At 45.8% G+C, this 22799-nt stretch overlaps 1 protein-coding gene across 1 annotated transcript; it reads right to left on the bottom strand.

Annotated features, from left to right (window-relative positions):
• Positions 1 to 1903: 1903 nt before the first annotated feature.
• On the bottom strand, positions 1904 to 20872 carry LOC142912564 (hydroxylysine kinase-like). The gene is made up of 6 exons (XM_076060684.1): positions 20734 to 20872; positions 15128 to 15455; positions 11973 to 12115; positions 5363 to 5543; positions 3904 to 4213; positions 1904 to 3238 (listed from the first exon to the last, which is right to left on the bottom strand). The coding sequence occupies exons 1-6, from the start codon at positions 20863 to 20865 to the stop codon at positions 3064 to 3066; spliced, it is 1269 nt and encodes a 422-aa protein (XP_075916799.1). The 5' UTR covers positions 20866 to 20872; the 3' UTR covers positions 1904 to 3063.
• Positions 20873 to 22799: the final 1927 nt, after the last annotated feature.

Below are 22799 nucleotides of genomic sequence, written 5' to 3'. Positions count from 1 at the left end.
ATGGACCGTGGAAGACTGGCCCACAAACTTCAGTTTGAGAATGCAGAGGACTGGAGGGAAAAATGCCAAGGAAATCCCGATCGGATACCCCCCCCCCCCCAATCTCTCTCTACGAAGAGTTGACGGCGGGGTTTTGAGAGGCGGCAGCAGCAGCAGCAGATGGTGGCCGTACGCTTGTGGCAGCGAAGCCCCGAGTAGCCGTCCCTGCAGGTGCACACGCCAGGGAGCCGCGCAGCGCCCGCCGTTGACGCAGCCATCTCGGCACAGCGCTGTTCGGGGGGCATCGCCAGAGGCGCACGGGAGGAGGAGCCTTTAGCCGTCGGCAGAATCCTTGCATCGGGTAGAGCGGCCCCAGACATTGTCGTCGTCGTCGTTGTCGTCGGCCGCTAAGTGATCGGAGTGGCGATGATGACGCATTGGCGAATGTTCGTGCGTGTGTATGTGGTCACAACGGTGACTTCCTGGGCCTCAATTATGTCGGCTCAGACTTAAATGAGTACCTGGTGTGCTGTGGATACGTCAGCATTGGGGCGACAAAAGCGGCTTTGGGGCCGTCCATAAATGACGTCACGCGATTTTGGACGATTTTTGACCCCCCCCCTCGTCATTGTCACAAATGTCTGACCCCCCCCCCCCCAAAAAAAAAGATAAAACATGCTTCAAATCGCTTTAAACGATTGTCATTGTAGTGCGTATTTATTGTGCCGCTGCACTCTGATGTTGTAGGAGAAAACATTTATTAACAAGTCTATTTAATTAAGTGGAACGTGTTGTCTATATTTATTTAAAGTTGCGCATTTTGATGTGACGTCACATTTCTCACCCCCCCCTCGTCACACATCGTCACAAATGTCTGACCCCCCCCCCCAGGTGCGTGACGTCATTTATGGATGGCCCCTTTGGCGTGGTGTTGGCCACACCACCTACTCGATACAAGACGTACACAAGCTGAAGAATCAGACTGGCGAACGAGAGGCACAATTGAAATAAATACATCGTGACACGGTTGGCATAGATGAGGTGAGAAGGAAAGGAGAGCACCCCATACCTCTGAAGAGTGGCATAACCTTTCCCATCATAGGGGCACAGCTGACAGTAATTCTAGAGGAATGGGATTATATTATTGCTGTCTCTGAGAATCGCACTTCGTGTTTGATCGCTCTCATCGGATAGGGCGACCTGAAACACTGGCGGTGTACTTTCTCACTCTCGCTTGTGTACAATTACGGGTTACCAGAGCACAGAATGCAAGCTCACATTCACTCGGGTAAGATGGGCTGCAAGCACCGTGGCCAGATGTTAACTACCTCGCCTAGTATACAGGAGGTCGTTGGTTCGATCTCGACCCTGACGCCTGCTGCTGTATATTTGGATGTTCTCCCCTTGGTCGTGTGGCTTTTTCTCCGAGTCCTCCGGTTTTTCCCTCCCAATTCAGAAGCATGCGTTTGGAGTATTTGGCTGCTAGAAATTTTCACACAATAAGCCACTTCGTTGAGCTATCATTTGTGGCCAGGTCGCTTCTAAAAAAAAGAGCTTTACAGCTCAGTGGGCCCTGGTAAAATAAAAAAAGTTTTAATTTAGTATGAGAGGGCAACATTCTCGTCGGTAATGGCATAAGACAGGAGGCGGCAGTGTATACGTGGTGCATCTGCGTTCGAGGCTTAGCCAATTTTCACAGCCTCAGATCAATCCACTGCTGGATGATGCCTTTCCCCATATTATATGGGTTACTTGACCATACTGCACCACACTGGTCAATGCGGTTTGTTTGAAGGGGTCCAGATATCACTTTCAATTCATGTTATAGTCATTCCCTGTAATCGAACTTACAGTGAGGGAAAAAAGTATTTGATCCCCTGCTGATTTTGTACGTTTGCCCACTGACAAAGAAATGATCAGTCTATAATTTTCATGGTAGGTTTATTTGAACAGTGAGAGACAGAATAACAACAAAAATCCAGAAAAACGCATGTCAAAAATTTTATAAATTGATTTGCATTTTAATGAGGGAAATAAGTATTTGACCCCTCTGCAAAACATGACTTAGTACTTGGTGGCAAAACCCAGGAGTGTCCCACTTTTGTAGAGGAAACCTTTACAGCAAAATCATCAAACACCCACCACCCCCACCCCACTACCGTTCCCAAAGTCCGCCGAGTGGAAGGTCATGGCAACACAAGAAAGTCGACTGATCTTTCACGAGGCCAGGACTCCCCACGCCCGTGTCTGAGGGTTCTAAGGTCAACTGTAGTTTAGATTAACAAAAATATTTGAATGCAACCACAACTCACAAAATAACAAAATTAACCCAGAATGCACCAAATCTCGTCAGATCTTTGAAGCTCAGCCGGGGAAGAGCCTGGGTTTAGTGCTTAATTTGAAGACTGTCTGGGAAAAGCAGACGTTTTAGGCCTTGCGCTGCAAGTTGGCCAACAGATGTCGGTGTACGGTGACGCTTTTTATATTCTTGGTTCTTTCGGTAAAGTCACGTAGCAGGGAAACAATAAAATAATAAAAATATAAAACATCTATGCAGTTGTCGAGTGTTACCCCCCCCCACCACCTTTCGTATGTACAGGTAATCTCCGAGTTACTCCGGTTTCCTCTCACGAGCCAAACAAGCTACAAAAGAATTGGTCGAACATCTGAACGCTGGAACTTCATGAATACAAAATCTCAGAAACAAGTCAGGATTTCCTGAGTAAATGAACGGGAAAAAAATATTCTGACAGTATTATTATTATCACCCACGGATGCGCATATGAACGCTGTTTTGTCAACAGCGCTGGATGCAGCAACAATACGTTCCTAATCTGAAGCCACGAAAAACCTCCCCTATGCATTAAGTGCCTGGCATGAGCAATTCACATTTTTCAGATTCCGTATTCAAAGATCGCACGTGTCCAAAACCAACGGCGCCACGTTCAAGTTGAAACCGGTTCCTTGCGAAGCCTCGGGAGGTACCGGTGGGGCGAGTGGGAGGACGTGTCTCACGGTGGGCCCCCTCCCACCCCAAACTCCCCCTTCTCTCTCCTCGCCGTCCGCTCGATCTCCACCGCGGTTCTAGTTTCTGTACCGTGCCGCAACATCGGACCACAGCTTCTGCATGTCCTCCAGGCCCCTGGTCCAGAGCTCGCGTAGCTTCACCCAGCCGGTGCGCGCCGTTATCAGCAGGTAGTCGGCGTTCTGCGGGTATCGCAGGATCGTGTAGCGGGCCATGACCAGCGACTGGCAGAACCTGCGGGGAAAAGTAGACCATGTTGTTGTCGCCGTTGCTGTCATGACGGTTAATATCGTTTGTTATTCAAGAGGGTTTTTGCTGCCGACTTGTTGATCGGCTGGGATTTTAGCGTCCAGGAATCGCAGCCATAGTTGGATCAAGTCTCGTGGTCAGCAGCAGAAGTGCCAGCAGAAGGAAAGTCGCCGTCTTCATCTTCCTCGTCTCCAGCAGCAGCAGCAGCAGTGTGATCAGCAACATGATCGTAAACAACATCGCTATGAGTGTCTTTTCTATAATCATCATCACCGTCATCAGCAGCATCCGTAGAAGTGCTGTTAGCAACATCATGGTAATCAGCATTATTATGTCTTAACTGTTACTGATCCCCCCCGTTCACCAATACACATTAACCAGCATGGTAAAGTATGGTCAACCACCGCGACGATCGACATGGCATTGGCAAGACCTTCATCATTGGTCTGATGAAGAGCTTTAAATAAATAATAAAGCACTTTTTTTGCCGCACAATCATCGAGTTTATCGGATTCTCGCCAGACCTGGATTAATTCTCGTTACGTAACCGCCACAGGTTTTTGAAGCCAACGTTTCCCGATGCGGCCAACGGCGATCCGGGCAGACCCGACCCGACCTGCCCCGGCCCCCCTCCCCACCTCCGCTCTCACCTGCACGCCACCAGGAAGTAAACGGCCCTCCTCTCGTCCTCGACGAGGGCCTGCACGCTCTCGTAGCCGGCCAGGACGTGACCCCCGGCCTCCATCGCCTCTCCGCTCTCCACCATCATGTACATGATGGCCATGGCCAGGTCGTACACGTGGTAGCCGAACATCATCGAGTTGAGGTCCACAATGCCGGAGACGTGGTGCCGCGGCGCTCCCTCCGCCGACTTGGGCCCCTGCTGCTGCTGCTGCTCGCTTCCCGCGGCCACCTCCTGCACCAGGATGTTGTCGTCATTGAAGTCACCGTGGATTATGCCTGCGGCGAGGGGGAAACGTCGAATTTGATTTCGTCCGTTGTCTTTTATTGTTGACCGTCCTCCCCTCGTCGCCGTCGTCATCGTTCGTGCCCATGCCGTTTTTATTCCGGCCGCACGATTGGTGTTGCGCAAGCCGCGTGTGCGAGTCTAAGAACGGCCCCCGCAGAGTCTCAGTGAATCACCGACTTCTCCTGCCTTCAAAGGCACAGAATTACAATAACCCACCAGCGTCGTACAACCCTGTACAGGGGCGAGATATGGAGCGGTGTGTAGTGGTATGCACACCGCATCACGAGCCCTTGATTCCCGGCCATGGAGAACATCACTGATATCTGAACCAGTCCTGGGATCCTACCTACCTCCTCACCGACCAGCATGGTGAAGGAGGCAAAACAACCCCCATGACCCTACACAGCCTGGGAATGCCTTCGTCCAGATAGTGCATTGACAAAGGGCTGTACATTATTATTATTATGAGTATATGTGTAACAAAAACTGTTGAACACAATTTAGCATCCATTGAAAAATGATTTGGTAGAAATTACAATTATGATTTATATACAGTAGTGTCTGAATGTAATAACCCTGTCATTTGATTTCACCTGTGATCAGTGTCTGTGCGAGTGTCCCCCATTACATGCATGCCTTGTAATGCATCTGTGTATGCTGGGTAAAAGTAATCACGTGAAGCACATTGCAAAGAAAATGCTTGCCACAAATGAAACACAATACCTTGCTGATCTCGTCAAGCAGCATAAACCATCACGCGAATTCGGGTGATCCTCGCAGCGGCTTTTGGCTAACCATCGAACAAAGAAAGACGGTCACCGCATCGCGCGCTTTCAGATGCACTTCTGCGGCCGTCTGAAAAGCTCTTCTTTCCGATATTAGGAAGGCACTGGAGCTATGCACTTTTAAACCTAGATTGAACACTAATTTATTTTTGAACTGATTTTTTGTGTTTAGTTTGTTGTCCTTCCCCCGCACCTCCGATTAGCACGGTTGGCTACGTACGGTGCGAAAGAAGTTCAACGTACACACGTACGTGGCACCCGTCGTGGCTTCAAGGCCTCGTCGGTGGCCTGAAGCGCCCCTCGCCCCCTGAGGCATGGAGCTACGTCCCGGGTGAAGCTGCGAGGCGAGCGTACATCTGGTAAACTTGTGCAGGTTGGGTTGGATCTCCTCGCGGAACTTGGCGATGACCTCCCTGACCAGACCCTGGTTGGGGTCGCCATCCAGAGTGAAGAGGTAGGACTCGAGCAGGTGGGTGTTTGACAGGTTCCAGATGAAATCGTCTCGTTGCAGGGAGTGCAGGAACGGGTGCTCAAACTATGCAGATGTTTAAAAACGAAGGCGGTAAGATGACAAAAAATGCAATACGAGATTAACATCGCATTGGCCAGTTGAGTACACATGTAAGTTAAAGGCAGCAAAACGTCAAGCTTAGCAAAGGATAGTCTTCGTTTCAGAAAAGATGTTCTCCTTGACTTATTATTTTCTCTTTGGTTTTTTTCGGTAAAGTCACGTAGGTAAAACTATAAAATAAAAAAATAAATGAAAAAACAACTACATTTTTTTTCATTCTATCATTTTATAGTTTTACCTACGTGACTTTACCGAAAAAACCAAAGAGTATGAATCCTTGCAGTCACGAAAGCTAAAAATCTAGACTTATTATGCAGCTGAGGGTGGGGCTGCCCAAGTCCTGCGTGCGGCTGGCAAATGTTTGATTGGTATTTGTCAATAACAGGACACTTGAATGGATCTGAGAAGTAGTTTTGTGAGATCACCTTCTGTGGGCCATTCTCTAACCAGAGGTGATGCACAGAATGAGATGTTTTTTTCCATCTCATGACATGGCACCAATTAGCACAACTCATACAGCCCTTATCAAGGCACTGCCGTATTCAGTGTTGGTCATGTAGGGTGTTTGACCATACTTCGCCAAACTGGTCAGTGTAGGTTGGTGAAGGATAGAGGACAAGGGGGGGGTGGGGGGGGCAGGACTGGTTCAGATATCACTTGCCACGAATGTTAGCCGTGGCCGGAAATAAAACTCAGGTGGCCGGGTTCGTAGCGCAGTGTGCGCACAACTGCGCCACCGCTCCACCCCGACGCTTGGAATAAAATTTGGGGGGGGGGGGAAACAACAAAAATACGTTGTTCATAATAAAGGTTTTTGGGTTAGATCGCGTTTATTTATAAATGTGTTGTAACCCTCCACCACCCGACACGGCCAATCAGCAAAAAAAAGTGTCACGTTGACAAAAAGACAAATAATTCACTACTTTAGCCCACCGGTGTGTTGAAGAGTGAATCCACATTTACAGTTTGAGTATGACGTTTCGCTGGTAAATACATCCAGCATCATCGGGCAATTCGCCAGAATGGTAAAGCCCTCGCTTTCTCCCGGTTTTATATAGAGCAGCAGGGTGACGTCATCACTTAACTCATATCAGGTGCAGTGATTAGAGGCGGAGGGGAGGGGGTATTGTAATTATATAATCGATTAGTAATCAGTCATTGGTTATGATTAGTAATGAGTTGTAGATTAGTAATTCTTTAAATCAAAATGTAACGTGTATTATTTAATAATACGCTTCCAGGCCGCACTAAGCCTGTAGCTGTCAGAGCGATTAAAGTTATTCTTGTTCCTCTCAATTTCAATGGATTATCTAATTAGTCTTTGCCAGTAATAATTAATTTTACACACCACTGCAACATTGTCAAAATCAATTGAGTGTCCTTGTTGACAAGCATGTTCTGCCACTGCCGACAGTTGTGTTTGAGATAATTTAATATTTCTCTGATGTTCTTTTAGTCTTACGCTGATGTTACGTCCCGTCTGCCCAATGTAGCAGCTGCCACATAAACAATTAATCCGATATACACCTTCTGTTGATAGTTAGGTAATGCGTCTCTTGTGCAAGATACTAGTTTTTGAATTTTGTGTACTGTACCAAATCTTACTGTAATGTTTTGCTTTTGCAAAACACGGGCTAATTTGTCAGTTACTCCTGAGATATATGGAATTTTTATTGTTTTAACAATCTGGTCGCTTTCAGCAGTATTGCTTTGCGATCGTGATTTGGCATTTAGTGCTCTGTTAATTTGAGCATTATTGTAGCCATTCTGTCGTAGTGCGTCTTTAACGTGTTTAATCTCTCTCACTAGACTCTCACCATCTGACACTGTTTTAGCCCGATGTATGAGCATCTTGATAAGAGAGGATTTCTGAGCTGGATGATGATGTGATTCTGCATTCAGATAGGCATCAGTGTGCATTTGATTTCTGTAAACGCTGTGTTATTTTATACATCGGGCTAAAACAGTGTCAGATGGTGAGAGTCTAGTGAGAGAGATTAAACACGTTAAAGACGCACTACGACAGAATGGCTACAATAATGCTCAAATTAACAGAGCACTGAATGCCAAATCACGATCGCAAAGCAATACTGCTGAAAGCGACCAGATTGTTAAAACAATAAAAATTCCATATATCTCAGGAGTAACTGACAAATTAGCCCGTGTTTTGCAAAAGCAAAACATTACAGTAAGATTTGGTACAGTACACAAAATTCCAAAACTAGTATCTTGCACTAAAGACGCATTACCTAAATTATCAACTGAAGGTGTATATCGGATTAATTGTTTATGTGGCAGCTGCTACATTGGACAGATGGGACGTAACATCAGCGTAAGACTAAAAGAACATCAGAGAAATATTAAATTATCTCAAACACAACTGTCGGCAGTGGCAGAACATGCTTGTCAACAAGGACACTCAATTGATTTTGACAATGTTGCAGTGGTGTGTAAAACTAATTATTACTGGCAAAGACTAATTAGAGAATCCATTGAAATTGAGAGGAACAAGAATAACTTTAATCGCTCTGACAGCTACAGGCTTAGTGCGGCCTGGAAGCGTGTTATTAAATAATACACATTACATTTTGATTTAAAGAATTACTAATCTACAACTCATTACTAATCATAACCAATGACTGATTACTAATCGATTATATAATTACAATACCCCCCCCTCCGCCTCTAATCACTGCACCTGATATGAGTTAAGTGATGACGTCACCCTGCTGCTCTATATAAAACCGGGAGCAAGCGAGGGCTTTACCATTCTGGCGAATTGCCCGATGATGCTGGATGTATTTACCAGCGAAACGTCGTACTCAAACTGTAAATGTGGATTCACTCTTCAACACACCGGTGGGCTAAAGTAGTGAATTATTTGTCTTTTTGTAAACGTGACACTTTTTTTGCTGATTGGCCGTGTCGGGTGGTGGAGGGTTACGACACATTTATAAATAAACGCGATCTAACCCAAAAACCTTTATTATGAATAATATTGGTCGCGAAAGCCTACATGTTAAACTGACTAACTTCTATGGGGAGGATACTTTTCTTAAAACCAGAAAATTGGAGAAGCTCCGCATTAAGCGGATGAAATTGATATCTTCACTGGCGTTCCTCAAAAGGTGCAGAGATTCAAAGGTAATACCAAACGCAGTTAAAATAACACATCACATAAAGTCTTCTAAAGCTAACCAAATACTACACAGAGCTAGCGAATTATTATTAATAGAGAGAATACAGCACAATAGGAGTGAACTATCTTACATTTCGGAATCGCTAAAGCAGTTACACTTAGATATAAGCAATAGTGTATCTATGCATTATTGGAATATAATCGATAACATAACACAACAATCGGCTCATAATGTGTTTAAACTAACAAAAACTAACCAAATTAATACATTTTCTAGACTACATAATAAACAAATCCCTACTGAAAACCAAAAATTTAAAAACAAAACCGTACTGAACTTGACTAACACTGTATTAACCGGTGACATGGTCTCTATCCTTTCTAAAGGCCTTAACTTTGCCGTTACCCCACGCACAATTCCAGTGGATGAGATCATTGCTGAGGTAGAATCAGCAGTTAGACTCCTTCCACATAATGAGGCAGAGATGACTAGACATGAGGTTGCTAAAATAATTGAGAATAGCAAAGTTCCAAAAGTAAATATTAGCTCTAACGAGGCAAAAGCCTTAAGAGAGCTGCGTGTAAACAAGGATATCCAAATCCTAGCAGCTGATAAAGGCCGCACTACTGTAGTGATGTCACGAGCCGATTATGATAATAAATTAGAAATTTACTAGAGGAAAGCACCTACATTAAAATTAAACGAGATCCAACTAATACTTTAGAACGTAAGACCACTGCAATAATTGCAAATTCATTAATCCCTAAAAATGAGCAATACCAAATTAAGCCAAGGGCCTCAAAACCACCTAGACTCTATGGGCTACCAAAGATTCATAAAATCGGCATCCCATTACGACCCATAGTCAGTACAATTGGCTCTGCCACATATCAATTAGCAAAATATATAACCCAACAAATACAGCCCTACATCGGTAGGACATCTTCATTCATAAAAAAAAAATTCAGAACATCTTGTGAATGTGCTTAAAGATATTAAACTTACTCCTGATGATATTCTGGTAAGTTTTGATGTGATTTCTCTATTCACTAAGGTTCCAGTGGACGAATCGCTTAAATTACTTGATACACTAGTAAAGAATACCGGTTTACCAAAATATATTCCGAAACTTGCTGGCCATTGTTTAAATAACACTTACTTCTTATGGAGAGGGGATTTCTTTAAACAAAAGGAATGAGCAGCAATGGGTTCTTCTTTATCCCCTGCTACAGCAAATTTGTACGTGGAAAACTTTGAAATAAGAGCACTTGCCTCGAGCACATTAAAACCATCCTTTTGGTTTAGATATGTGGATGACACTTTGGTTGTCTGGCCACATGGTAAAGATACACTGAATGATTTTCTAAATCATCTCAATGCACAAAACCCGGCCATCCAGTTCACCATGGAAATGGAGGTGAATAACACACTCCCATTCCTAGATATTTTGCTTGGACATGGCCTAAACGGTAAAATAACACACAGCGTTTACAGAAAGCAAACGCACACTGATACCTATCTGAATGCAGAATCACATCATCATCCAGCTCAGAAATCCTCTCTTATCAAGACGCTCATACATCGGGCTAAAACAGTGTCAGATGGTGAGAGTCTAGTGAGAGAGGTTAACCACGTTAAAGACGCACTACGACAGAATGGCTACAATAATGCTCAAATTAACAGAGCACTGAATGCCAAATCACGATTGCAAAGCAATACTGCTGAAAGCGACCAGATTGTTAAAACAATAAAAATTCCATATATCTCGGGAGTAACTGACAAATTAGCCCGTGTTTTGCAAAAGCAAAACATTACAGTAAGATTTGGTACAGTACACAAAATTAAAAAAACTAGTGTCTGGGACTAAAGACGCATTACCTAAATTATCAACAGAAGGTGTATATTGGATTAATTGTTTATGTGGCAGCTGCTACATTGGACAGACGGGACGTAACATCAGCGCAAGACTAAAAGAACATCAGAGAAATATTAAATTATCTCAAACACAACTGTCGGCAGTGGCAGAACATGCTTGTCAACAAGGACACTCAATTGATTTTGACAATGTTGCAGTGGTGTGTAAAACTAATTATTACTGGCAAAGACTAATTAGAGAATCCATTGAAATTGAGAGGAACAAGAATAACTTTAATCGCTCTGACAGCTACAGGCTTAGTGAGGCCTGGAAGCATATTATTAAATAATACACATTACATTTTGATTTAAAGAATTACTAATCTACAACTCATTAATAATCATAAACAATGACTGATTACTAATCGATTATATAATTACAATACCCCCCCCTCCGCCTCTAATCACTGAACCTGATATGAGTTAAGTGATGACGTCACCCTGCTGCTCTATATAAAACCGGGAGCAAGCGAGGGCTTTACCATTCTGGCGAATTGCCCGATGATGCTGGATGTAATTACCAGTGAAACGTCGTACTCAAACTGTAAATGTGGATTCACTCTTCAACACACCGGTGGGCTAAAGTAGTGAATTATTTGTCTTTTTGTCAACGTGACACTTTTTTTGCTGATTGGCCGTGTCGGGTGGTGGAGGGTTACGACACATTTATAAATAAACGCGATCTAACCCAAAAACCTTTATTATGAATAATATTGGTCGCGAAAGCCTACATGTTAAACCAAAAATACGCTGCTTGAAAACCAGCCATTCGATCACTTGGAAGGACTCTCACGTTGCTAATTATGAACAGCTGCGTACGTTCCGAGCGAGTGGGCTCGTTACGTCACATTACACTTGCTTACCGAGAGAAAAGGCTCGCCGAGACTCAAGAGTTTTTTTTTTAAGTAAGGGGTTGGGGAAACTATCGCTCCGCATTTCCCAATGAAGTAATTTGAGAGTTATTTATTTTTTGGCTTTTTACTTTGGCGAATATTCTCATATTCTTGTTTCTTTCGGTAAAGTCACGTAGAAGGGAAACAATAAAATAATAAAAATATAAAACAATAGAATTTTCACGACGTTTCGACTGCAACACAAGCAATCATCATCAGGTGTGAAAACCACAGCAATATTTTTTTTTTCAAATTTCCTTGTTGTGGTTTTCACACCTGATGACGATTGCTTGTGTTGCAGTCGAAACGTCGTGAGAATTTTATTGTTTTATATTTTTTATTATTGTATTGTTTCCCCCTCTACGTGGTGACTTTACCGAAAGCAACAAGAATATGAATCCCTGCAGTCTCACGTCACCTGTCAAGAGGCGCTCGTGCTCTCGTACCTGCTGCAGGGCTTGGTGGATGCTTGCTGCCAGCTTGCCCACCTGGTAGTACAGGCTGCCATCCGCCAGCACCCTGGACAGCGGCACGCCGGGCAGGTACGTGAGCAGCCGCACGTTGAACTCCTTCTCTCCTTCGCCGCAGTCTGAGAATTCACAGCAGGAGTCGCCACCGAGGTCAAGAGGTCACCACGGTTAGTGAAATCTCACCGTCGCTTCCTTTTGCTGGAACATAAAAAGCTGTTCGGAAGCTGATATCGGAACCTCCAAGGTCTGGCCAAAGTGTCAACTCACCACTTTGCGCCCTGTGTTCATTACCCACGTGCTATACTACACAGGGTCTCTTATGAATTGCTCAACTGATAGCCAAGGCTACTATTCTTTTTTTAGGAAATTAAGCGACAATTTGCTGCTCAGCATTAAATGGTTAATAACAATAATGAACGTGCCAAGTCCGATATATAACGCACGTAAAATTCGTGTAGTCTTTAAAACGCCAATCTCTCAAGCAACTTGAATCGAGTATTTCTGTTCCCCCCCCCAAAAATAGTAAATTGGAGTGATTTTTTCCTCATGACTTTCTTTCACGGTACTATTAACGCAGAAATTAATAACACGAACGCATTCCGAAATTCGCATTCCTATATGGCCTTGTTGTCTAAACCGCTATAGCTAAATAAAGCATTTGAGAGGAATAATACCTCGCCACACCCATGCGTAAGGCATCCGCCAAAGTTGCAACGTGGCACGCAACCCTCGTGCCTTAGCGCACGCTGACCGGAACCGGGGGCAATTCACCCAGATTCGGGCCAGAATGGATACGTCAGCACACGAGTCTAGCTGAATTCCCTGGGTTCAGCTTGAGCAAATTACTTAGGAGCAGGGTGAATGGGGGCCCATCTGCATCAGGAGGCGACTTTTATCGCTCGTTCCATCACGTAAATATAAGGGTCAGCGGCTTTCCGTGATCTTCGCATTCCAAACACGGCGTTGGGCGGTGATGTCAGCTCACGCGATGAACCCCGAGCCTGGGTTTAAAGGAGCGCTGCTAGCCCAGGCATTATAATCAGAATATGTACTTTTACTGGAGGAATCCGATGAGCTATGAAGCACTTTGCTTTACAAATGTTTAGCAGCCCAGGGTTGTCCCAACTACAGCCCGTGGGCCAAGCCCGAACCACCAAAATTAATTCATTCTGGTCTACAGGACAACTATCCCGCCACGCCTTACAAGAACTAATTAAGTACATGTCTCAGTCAGCAATACTCACTTGAAATTACACACGACAACCGTCGCTCCCACGCCCGCCCCCCAACTGAAAAGTTTGACAAGACCCTCCCGATACTCAGTGAGGCTCTGCTGTGAAAACAAGTGTAACGTTGATGATTACAATAATAATAATAATAGAAGTGATGCGATGCAGGAGGTCGGAGTGGGTGTGGGGGAGAGATAAGCTCTGTATCGACATGTTTGCATTTCTCTAAATCTTTCCTCTTGCGGATAGATCTTTCTCCTATCTCTTCCATATAAATATCATATTTCTGATTAAATCTCTCTCTATGAATGAGTTAAATGATGACATCACCCTGCTGCTCTATTTAAGACCAGGAGCAAGTGAGGGCTTCACCATTCTGGTGAATTGCCCGATGATGCTAGATGTAATTACCAGCGAAACGTCGTACTCAAATATTGTAAATGTTGTGGATTCACTCTTCATCACACCGGTGGGCTAAAGTAGTGAACTATTTTGTCTGTTGTCAACGTGACTCATTTTTTACTGTTTGGCTGTGTCGGGTGGTGGAGGGTTATGACACATTTATAAATAACGCGATCTCACCCAAAAACCTTTATCATGAATAAATCTCTCTCATATCTCTACAATATATCGCTTGTGACATCTCTCTCCCGTCTATGCTTGTTCATGTAATACATGGTTTTGGTTTGACGTGTTCCCCTTGTCAGCCAATCCGGAACTCGATGCAAAGAGTTTGACGTTTGCTTCTCTGTGCCATTAAAACGTCTCAGGGTCTCGTGGGAAGATAAGCAGAAACAAAAATTACGATTTAGGTTTTGTAAGTATGTTGAAATTCTTTCGCACCATACGTACGTAGCCAACCGTGCTCATCGGAGGTGTGGGGAGGTGGAACACACTGTGCAGTTGGCGAATGGCGGCGTCGGTGAACTGTACAAACATTATATCTACCAACCTGCAGGTCAGTAGATGAGAAAACAGCAAGTGTGCTTCTGATCTCTCACCACAGATGTTATCGTCTCGTCCGTGTGGCTTTGCTGTGAGCAGTCATTCCAGTTTCATCCCACACACCAAACATTGTTTTTTTATATATATGAAGAATTTACAAAATATCACAATGTGGACCTTGGGCCAGTACCAACAAGCAGTGCGTTACATCCACCAACCTCACAAAAACTAAAAAGTATGATCCTTTTACATCACTTATCGTCAGTGGAGTGCGACCCAGTATCGTACCACCGCCTCATGCTCGGATATTGATCGTTGTCTTTGCAAGTATAAACCAATGCTGTATTCGTATGATTACTATCAGCCTATGACTAAATCACCTGGAATGTGCCCTATCGTAAGATCTGAAAGCAAAGCAGGTTGAGCCTGGATTAGGGCTTCTATGGGTGACAATCGTGCATTAAACAGGCATCACAGGCTGCTGCGTGGTGCTATGTTGTGGGGGCCAGAGTTCAGTTGGAGCAAAATCAATTGTACTGCACTGTACATCTATTAAACTTGATTTGTCGCTTTCGTGACTGCAGGAATTACTCTTTGGTTTTTTCGGTAAAGTCACGTAGAAATAAGAAAAAATAAAATTACATAATAGCATACGACGATTCGATTGCAACGCAAGCAATCATCATCAGGCATAGAAGAGCTAAATTTAAGAGAGAGAGAGGAAACACAGAACCGCAGAGATATATACAGACACCTAAGTGGAGGGAGTTCACACACAGACACAAAGAGAGACACAACGTACGGAGCACAGAGAGATAGGGTCTCTGTGCCGAGGCCTTAGCATGTAGGGGGAGACAAAGAGAGATGGAGAAGCACATCAAATAGAACAAGATTTAGTATTATGTACATGTCTTCTCCAATGTCTCTGCTCCCGGGACCCCCGCAGGCGCAGCTCACCGATGCTCTCGAGCGACATGATCTTCCCGCTGACGTTGTCCACCACCTCCTGCATGGGGAAGCCCCTCTCCCGCAGGAACCTCATCATGGCCATCTGCACCTCGAGCATCTGCGGCCGCTGGCTGTCCCGCGTGTTGGTGACCTTGAGCACGAACTGGCGACCGTCGCGCGCCAGCACGCGGTAGTTCTGGTCGACGTAGCTCGCCAGCGGGCTCACCCCCGCCATGCTCACCCCGTAGAGGCGCTCCACCAGCTCCGCCGCGCGGGACTCGCTGAGGCACGGCTTCTGGTGCTCGTGGCCATCGTCCTGCGGCGCGGCTTGCATCGTCTTCAACGGACAAAACGAGGGCAATCAAAAAGCTTTTTGGGGTTTTGCGAGTGCACGTTGGCGTCCGCTCCATTCGTGCAGCGCGAGGCGCCTCCGATGAGCATGGTTGGCTACGTACGGTGCGAAACAAGCTCAGCATACACACGAGGCTACACCCTGGAGGCGCTACGCTTCACGGACAGTCCACAGTAGTTTTCGCATTTACAAAGTTGTGCAGACACACGTGGCATACTACTTATTTAAATTACATCTCCGAGATCTTGAGCATCCGACTGTGAAGCAGACAGTGCGCAATATTTACAGTTCATACACCCACAGTATTAACCGGGGTGGTCGTGGGGCTCGTACCACAAACATCTGCAACGCGCTACCGCTCGGCCATGAAGTCAATCGATCGATCAGCGATCAATAAACAAGTCTCTTTGCTCGCATCACATTTAATAGCAACACATTTCACCGAACAGAAAAGCACCACTTAAACATGTCAGATATAAGATTCGTAATAACAGAGAATTCTCCTTGTGTATTTCAGTGGAAATACAGCCAGTGCCTGATAAAGTAGCATTACTGTAACTGGAATTATAACAAGAACCGTGGGTTTATGCAGCATTGGGGAGCTGCAGCTATGGCCCACCGAGTAAACACCTTGTCCCGTAAGCACGAAATCACGTGTTCAAATTCCACTGGATGTGTAATTGTGTGAATAATAATCAGGGCTTAATCTGTCACTGAATATTTTCTGGGTCGCTGGTGCGGAGTGGAGTGGGCAGCACAGCCCCGGTAGCCACGGCGATAGCGAAAGGTACACACTGGACGTGGTGTGCCGGGTGTCAGCAGATTTTTCAGAGTCGCTGACACAGAGCAGCCCTGGCCGAAATTATCTCCATACAAATGTAAAAGGCAAAGTTGTGATTATGTGTGTCTGTTCAAAATGTTTAGCGTACTTCCCGACATGCAACAAACTTGAAATTTGCCATGTGGGTACTTTCCAGACTGTACACCACGCAAAAATTATTAAAATACACTTTTGTGTTTTATTCTGGGAGGAGGAGGGGGGGAGCTCAATAATGCACTTTTTTGCACGGCAAGTGAGCTGTGACGTCAAATCTGTCACGTGACCCACGCATGTGGAAGCTTAACGCATTGTAGTGTAGTGGTTAGCGCACTGCGCTACGAACCCGGCAACCCGAGTTAAATTCCCGCTCACGGCCACCACCGGTGACGATTATTTCAACCGCTCCTGGGCCTCCCCTAGATCGACTCAGCCTCAAACGAGTAATTGCTGTGGTGTGTGAACATCGCCACTGGGGACACAAAGGCGGCCGGGCGTGGTGCTGTCACCCACCCCTTCGTCTGTATATATAAAAGCGAAATTTGTGAATATGTGTGTCTGTTCGAAATGTTTAGCATACTTCCCGACATGCAACAAACTTGAAATTTGCCATGTGGGTAGCTTCCAGACTGTAAACAATGCAAAAAGTATAAAATATACTCTTTGGTTCTATTGGGTAAAGTCACGTAGGTGAAAATAAAATAACAAAAAATCACGACGTTTCGGCCACAACACAAGCGGCCTTCATCAGGTGAAGGGACGAGACTGTCTGGAGGACAGCGCTGGAGTGAGAGAAGCCACGCTTAGATCACGACCTTTAAGCTGTGTGAGAAGAAAAAGACCAAGTGTCTTGACAAAGGAATTAGCATATAATTTAGCATTGAAATGGCTCATTGAAATAGCTAAGTTAAAGTATACACATCTGCAGAGGTACCCCTTGACAAAGGAATAAGCATAGAATTTAGCATTGAAATAGCTGAGTGATTAGCTTGTAACTGGTCACAGAAATAGCTATGTTAAAGTCAGAGCATATTTCACGTAAACAAAACGTGCCAATTAGTTACTTCTTCAGCACACTGGTGTATTGGATAGTAAACCCAGAACATTTACCATTAGAGTATGACGTTTCACTGATTATTACAACCAGCTTCATCAGGCGATTTGCCATAATTGTGAAGAAGTATTTCTGTTTCCGTCTTTGAAGTCAACTCAGCCTTAAATGAGTACTTGGTGCAGGCTGTGAACATCGCCACTTGGGAGACAAATGCGGCCGGGCGTGGTGTTTGGCCACCCACCCCATCGTGTGCTGGGCCGGCCTTCATAGGTGTTGGCTCCCAGCCATTGCCCCGAGTCTGTTAAGGCTATACGGGGGTCTTTGTCTTTGTGTGTGTGTATGAGATGCGTGTGTGTATGAGATGTGTGTGTGTGTATGAGATGTGTGTGTGTATGAGATGTGTGTGTGTATGAGATGTGTGTGTATCAGATACATGTGTGTATGAGGTGTGTGTGTATGAGATGCGTGGGTGTGTATGAGATGTGTGTGTGTGTATGAGATGTGTGTGTGTATGAGATGCGTGTGTGTGTGTATGAGATGTGTGTGTGTGTATGAGATGTGTGTGCGCGCGCGTGTGTGTGTATGAGATGTGTGTGTGTGTATGAGATGCACTGCTTTATAATAATGAACTACTCACTACTGAGTACACAGACAGTCCCCACTGTGTTCACAGCTACCACCCCAACGCACGCATAAACTCAACTCAGTCATTAAAAATGTTAAGTTATGTTTAGCAAACAATAGTCATTGCAACGTTATACTTGAATCTAATAACAAGTTTAAGGCACTGCTGTATAATAATGTACTTGTCACTACTAACCACACAGTACCCACTGTGTTCACAGCTACCACCCCAACGCACACAAACTCAACACACAGTGTGCTAACCACTGCACCACCGCTCCCCACACACGCAGTGCGCTAACCACTGCACCACCGCTCCCCACTACACACACAGTGCGCTAACCACTGCACCACCGCTCCCCACACACACACAGTGCGCTAACCACTGCACCACCGCTCCCCACACACACACAGTGCGCTAACCACTGCACCACCGCTCCCCCACACACACACAGTGCGCTAACCACTGCACCACCGCTCCCCACACACACACAGTGCGCTAACCACTGCACCACCGCTCCCCACTTCCACCACAACCTGGCACCCGATGATGTATCGATCGGCTCGGCTCACCGTGGTTGCTGCGCCAAGTCACCTGCAGAGAAAATCGATTTAAATTTCGATTAACTATACTCGCGCCGATTCCTAATGGGATAACATTAGGAATCGATTATAGTAGAGTTACGAATGTATGAGTCGATTTCCATTGGGATAACATGAGAATCGATTTATTTGTGGCTTAGGCTAATAAAATCGATTTGCATTGGGATAACATGGGAATCAACAGTGGTCTAAAATGAACCTTCATTAATCGATTCCGACTGTGTAGACGTGGGAATCGACCACGTTAGACGATTACGTGTGTGGGCGTGGTCTCTCAACGTCAATCAACCAGGTAGGGCGTTGACTGGTGGAGACTTTGGGATCTGATTGATTGATTGATTGCTTCTGTGGACAGGTGTCTTTTATACAGGTAACGAGCTGAGATTAGGAGCACTCCCTTTAAGAGTGTGCTCCTAATCTCAGCTCGTTACCTGTATAAAAGACACCTGGGAGCCAGAAATCTTTCTGATTGAGAGGGGGTCAAATACTTATTTCCCTCATTAAAATGCAAATCAATTTATAGCATTTTTGACATGCATTTTTCTGGATTTTGTTGTTGTTATTCTATCTCTCACTGTTCAAATAAACCTACCATTAAAATTATATTTCTTAAAATTATATTTCTTTGTCAGTGGGCAAACGTACAAAATCAGCAGGGGATCAAATACTTTTTTTCCCTCACTGTAAACCCCAATGATCCGATCGAAATGAGGGATTCTGATCGGATCATTGGGGGGCCACGTGTCACCACCACCCCCCCCCCCCCAAACAGTCATGAGCAGCACCTCCCCACACGCCCTGCCACCGAGAAAAATGTTTCACGTACGAGAGTGAAACTGATATTTTCATTCTCAGCTGGAATTTAGCCAAATGCAATACGCTTGAGAAACCTGGTTTAAAATCACAAGCAAGTTGCCTGAATTTCAAACTCATGGTCTCAGCGGTACAGCTCGGTGCTCTTGACAGGCTGAGCCAACCGGTCACTTCATCGCAAGCTACCGGAAGCATCAAGGTTGTCAATGCCGTGTGCGCCGTCCTAATGGGGAGCGGCAGTGTGGTGGCTTGCAACGCTGTGTTGCGAACCCAGTGAACAGAGTTCAATTCCTCCCCACTCACGACCAATAATGGTGCCGAATATTTAAACCGCTTTCCATGGGTCGGCATGGCTTTAAATGAGTACCTGGTGAATTCCAACAGGACCTACATTTGTGCTTTATTGACCTGGTCAAGACCTATGATACCATCAGTAGGCCTGGGCTCTGGGTTGTTCTTCGTACTTTTGGAGTCCCTGACCCTCTGCTCAAGATCATTAAGGACCTTCATGATGGTGAGCGGGCCCGGGTAAAACTACGTGGCAGGGAGTCAGAGCCATTCCCTGTACACCTTGGGGTGCGACAGGGACAAGTGCTGTTAAGTGCTGTTAGCCAAGTAGCAGCACCTATGAAGGCTACCGGCACTGTGGCACACGAGGGGGCGGGTGGCCAGCACCAGGCCCGGCCGCCTTTGTCTCCCCCAGTGCTAGCGATGTTCACCGCTCTACTACACCGCCACACCGGCTACTTATTTGCGGCTGAGTCGGACTGGGGGAGGCCCAGGACCGGTTCAGATAACGGCCGTCACTGGGTGTGGGTTGAGCCGCGAGCGGGAGATAAAGTCCCCAAACACCACCAACACCGAGAGAGAGGGGGGGGGGCACAGGGGGGTGAATGAGAGGGGACCCCAGGGGGTGAATGAGAGGGGGACACAGGGGGGTGAATGAGAGGGGACCCCAGGGGGGTGAATGAGAGGGGACTCCAGGGGGTGAATGAGAGGGGACCCCAAGGGGTGAATGAGAGGGGACCCCAGGGGGTGAATGAGAGGGGACCCCAGGGGGTGAATGAGAGGGGGCCCCAGAGGGGTGAATGAGAGGGGGTGGGGACCCCAGGGGGGTGAATGAGAGGGGACCCCAGGGGGTGAATGAGAGGGGGTGGGGACCCCAGGGGGGTGAATGAGAAGGGACCCCAGGGGGTGAATGAGAAGGGACCCCAGGGGGTGAATGAGAGGGGGTGGGGACCCCAGGGGGTGAATGAGAGGGGACCCTGGGGGGTGAATGAGAGGGGGCCCCAGAGGGGTGAATGAGAGGGGGCCCCAGAGGGGTGAATGAGAGGGGGGGGGACCCCCGTTACCTGAGCCTGTTGCTCTGTGATCAGCGCCACCGCCGCCACCGCCAGCAGCAGCAGCATCATCACGCGGCGCTCCATCAGCCTCACCCACGGGGTTCTCTCTTCAGTGCCACACTCACTGATGCTGCTGCTCATGGCGACATTAAGCGGGAAGTGACATCATCAGGCGACATTAAAAAGGAAGTGACATCATCAGGCGACAGTAAAAGGGAAGTGACATCATCAGGCGACATTAAAAAGGAAGTGACATCATCAGGCGACATTAAAAGGGAAGTGACATCATCAGGCGATATTAACAGGGAAGTGACATCATCAGGCGACATTAAGAGGAAAGTGACATCATCAGGCAACATTAAGAGGGAAGTGACATCATCAGGCGACATTAAGAGGGAAGTGACATCATCAGGCGACATTAAGAGGGAAGTGACATCATCAGGCGACATTAAAAGGGAAGTGACATCATCAGGCGATATTAAGAGGGAAGTGACATCTTCAGGCGACATTATGAGGGAAGGGACATCATCAGGCGACATTAAGAGGGAAGTGACATCATCAGGCGACATTAAGAGGGAAGTGACATCTTCAGGCTATATTAACATGTACGTGACTACGAGATTACGAGTTAAATGTTCTTGCTGTGGTTTTCACACCTGACGGTGATTGCTTGTGTTGCGGTCGAAACGTCGTAAGAATTTTATTGTTTTATATTTTTTATTTATTTTATTGTTTCCCTTCTACGTGGTGACTTTACCGAAAGAACAAAGAATATGAATCGCTGCAGTCACGGAAGATTTAAATAATTAAATAAAATTGCAAGAGATTGATTATTCGTGCAAAAGAGCGTCGCGTAACCGATGACTCAGGAGTGGGACCTGCGCCTTTAGTGGCACCCCGACGTGAAACGAGCACACGGCACCAACTGTCCCCACTTCCTGAAACGGAACGGGGTTTTACAATCGATGCACGTGCAACTAGTCTCAATGATTGTTGCGCACAGGAGTGCTTCAGGAGAGCATCAGCGAGGTTTTACTGTTCCTCCTCCACTGGAGGGGCGCAGGCTACAGCACAGCGGTTTACCACCAGGCACTCCGTAGTTTGGGTTGTGTGGACACAACATCGCAGGGCTGTGAGACTTCTTGAAGGAGGAGATGTGGCACATCAGCCTGTTGATGTTTTGATTTAAAGCTTTCGTTACTGCAGTAATTCATATTCTTAGCTCTTTCGGTAAAGTCACGTTGAAGGGAAACAATAAAATAATAAAATATATATTGTGTTTTATATATATTTTATTGTTTTATTGTTTCCCTTCAACGTGACTTTACCGAAAGAGCTAAGAATATGAATTACTGCAGTCACGAAATCTTTAAATCAAGAGTCCATCTATGTTCTGAAAAGAGGAGGGGGGAGACGAAAAATTAATTTATGCTGTCTGAAAGCCACCGTAAGCGTGAACAATCAATTAAGACCTGAAATGGTTGATCAAATCCTTCCAATGATTGCTAAGCCAGAGTCCATCTTCTCGGTTGAAATTGTCTCTGTGTTTGTATATGTGGATAGCCTCATGAACAAATCTCTCATGGTAGCCAGATGGATTGCAAAGAACCTCTGTCTTGGAGAAGTCAATGTCATGTGAGCCTACTGAATTATAACAGTGATCTGCCATGGCCGAGGTGTTGGTCCTACCGTGTTTAAGGTGTGCTTTGTGTTCACGAATGCGGTCCGAGACATGGCGTTTGGTTTCACCAATGTAACTACTACCACAGAGGCAACTTAGTTTGTAGACACCAGGGTACTGTATGTCGTGATAGCGAACTAATGCGTATAATGCTCCCACATTTATAATGAACTTAGGTGGGTGACCACTATTGATTCCCATGTCACAGGGCTATACCTAATACATGAAAACTTGAAATGAAACTTGAAATAACAGACTGTTGAGGCAATTGCTGTTGGCGAGTAACAGCGTCTATGAAGGCTGGCACAGCACACGAGCAGTGGGTGGCCAACAGCAGGCCCGGCCACCAGAGACCCACAGAGACCCACAGGGACACATAGAGACTGACAGAGAC

The sequence above is a fragment of the Petromyzon marinus genome, unplaced genomic scaffold, assembly GCF_048934315.1.
Source record: "Petromyzon marinus isolate PM22_M1 ecotype Great Lakes invasive population unplaced genomic scaffold, UKy_Petmar_22M1.pri1.0 PM_G_Scaffold_21, whole genome shotgun sequence".
Lineage (NCBI taxonomy): Eukaryota > Metazoa > Chordata > Hyperoartia > Petromyzontiformes > Petromyzontidae > Petromyzon > Petromyzon marinus.
This window is presented reverse-complemented; position numbering and strand designations above follow the sequence as displayed.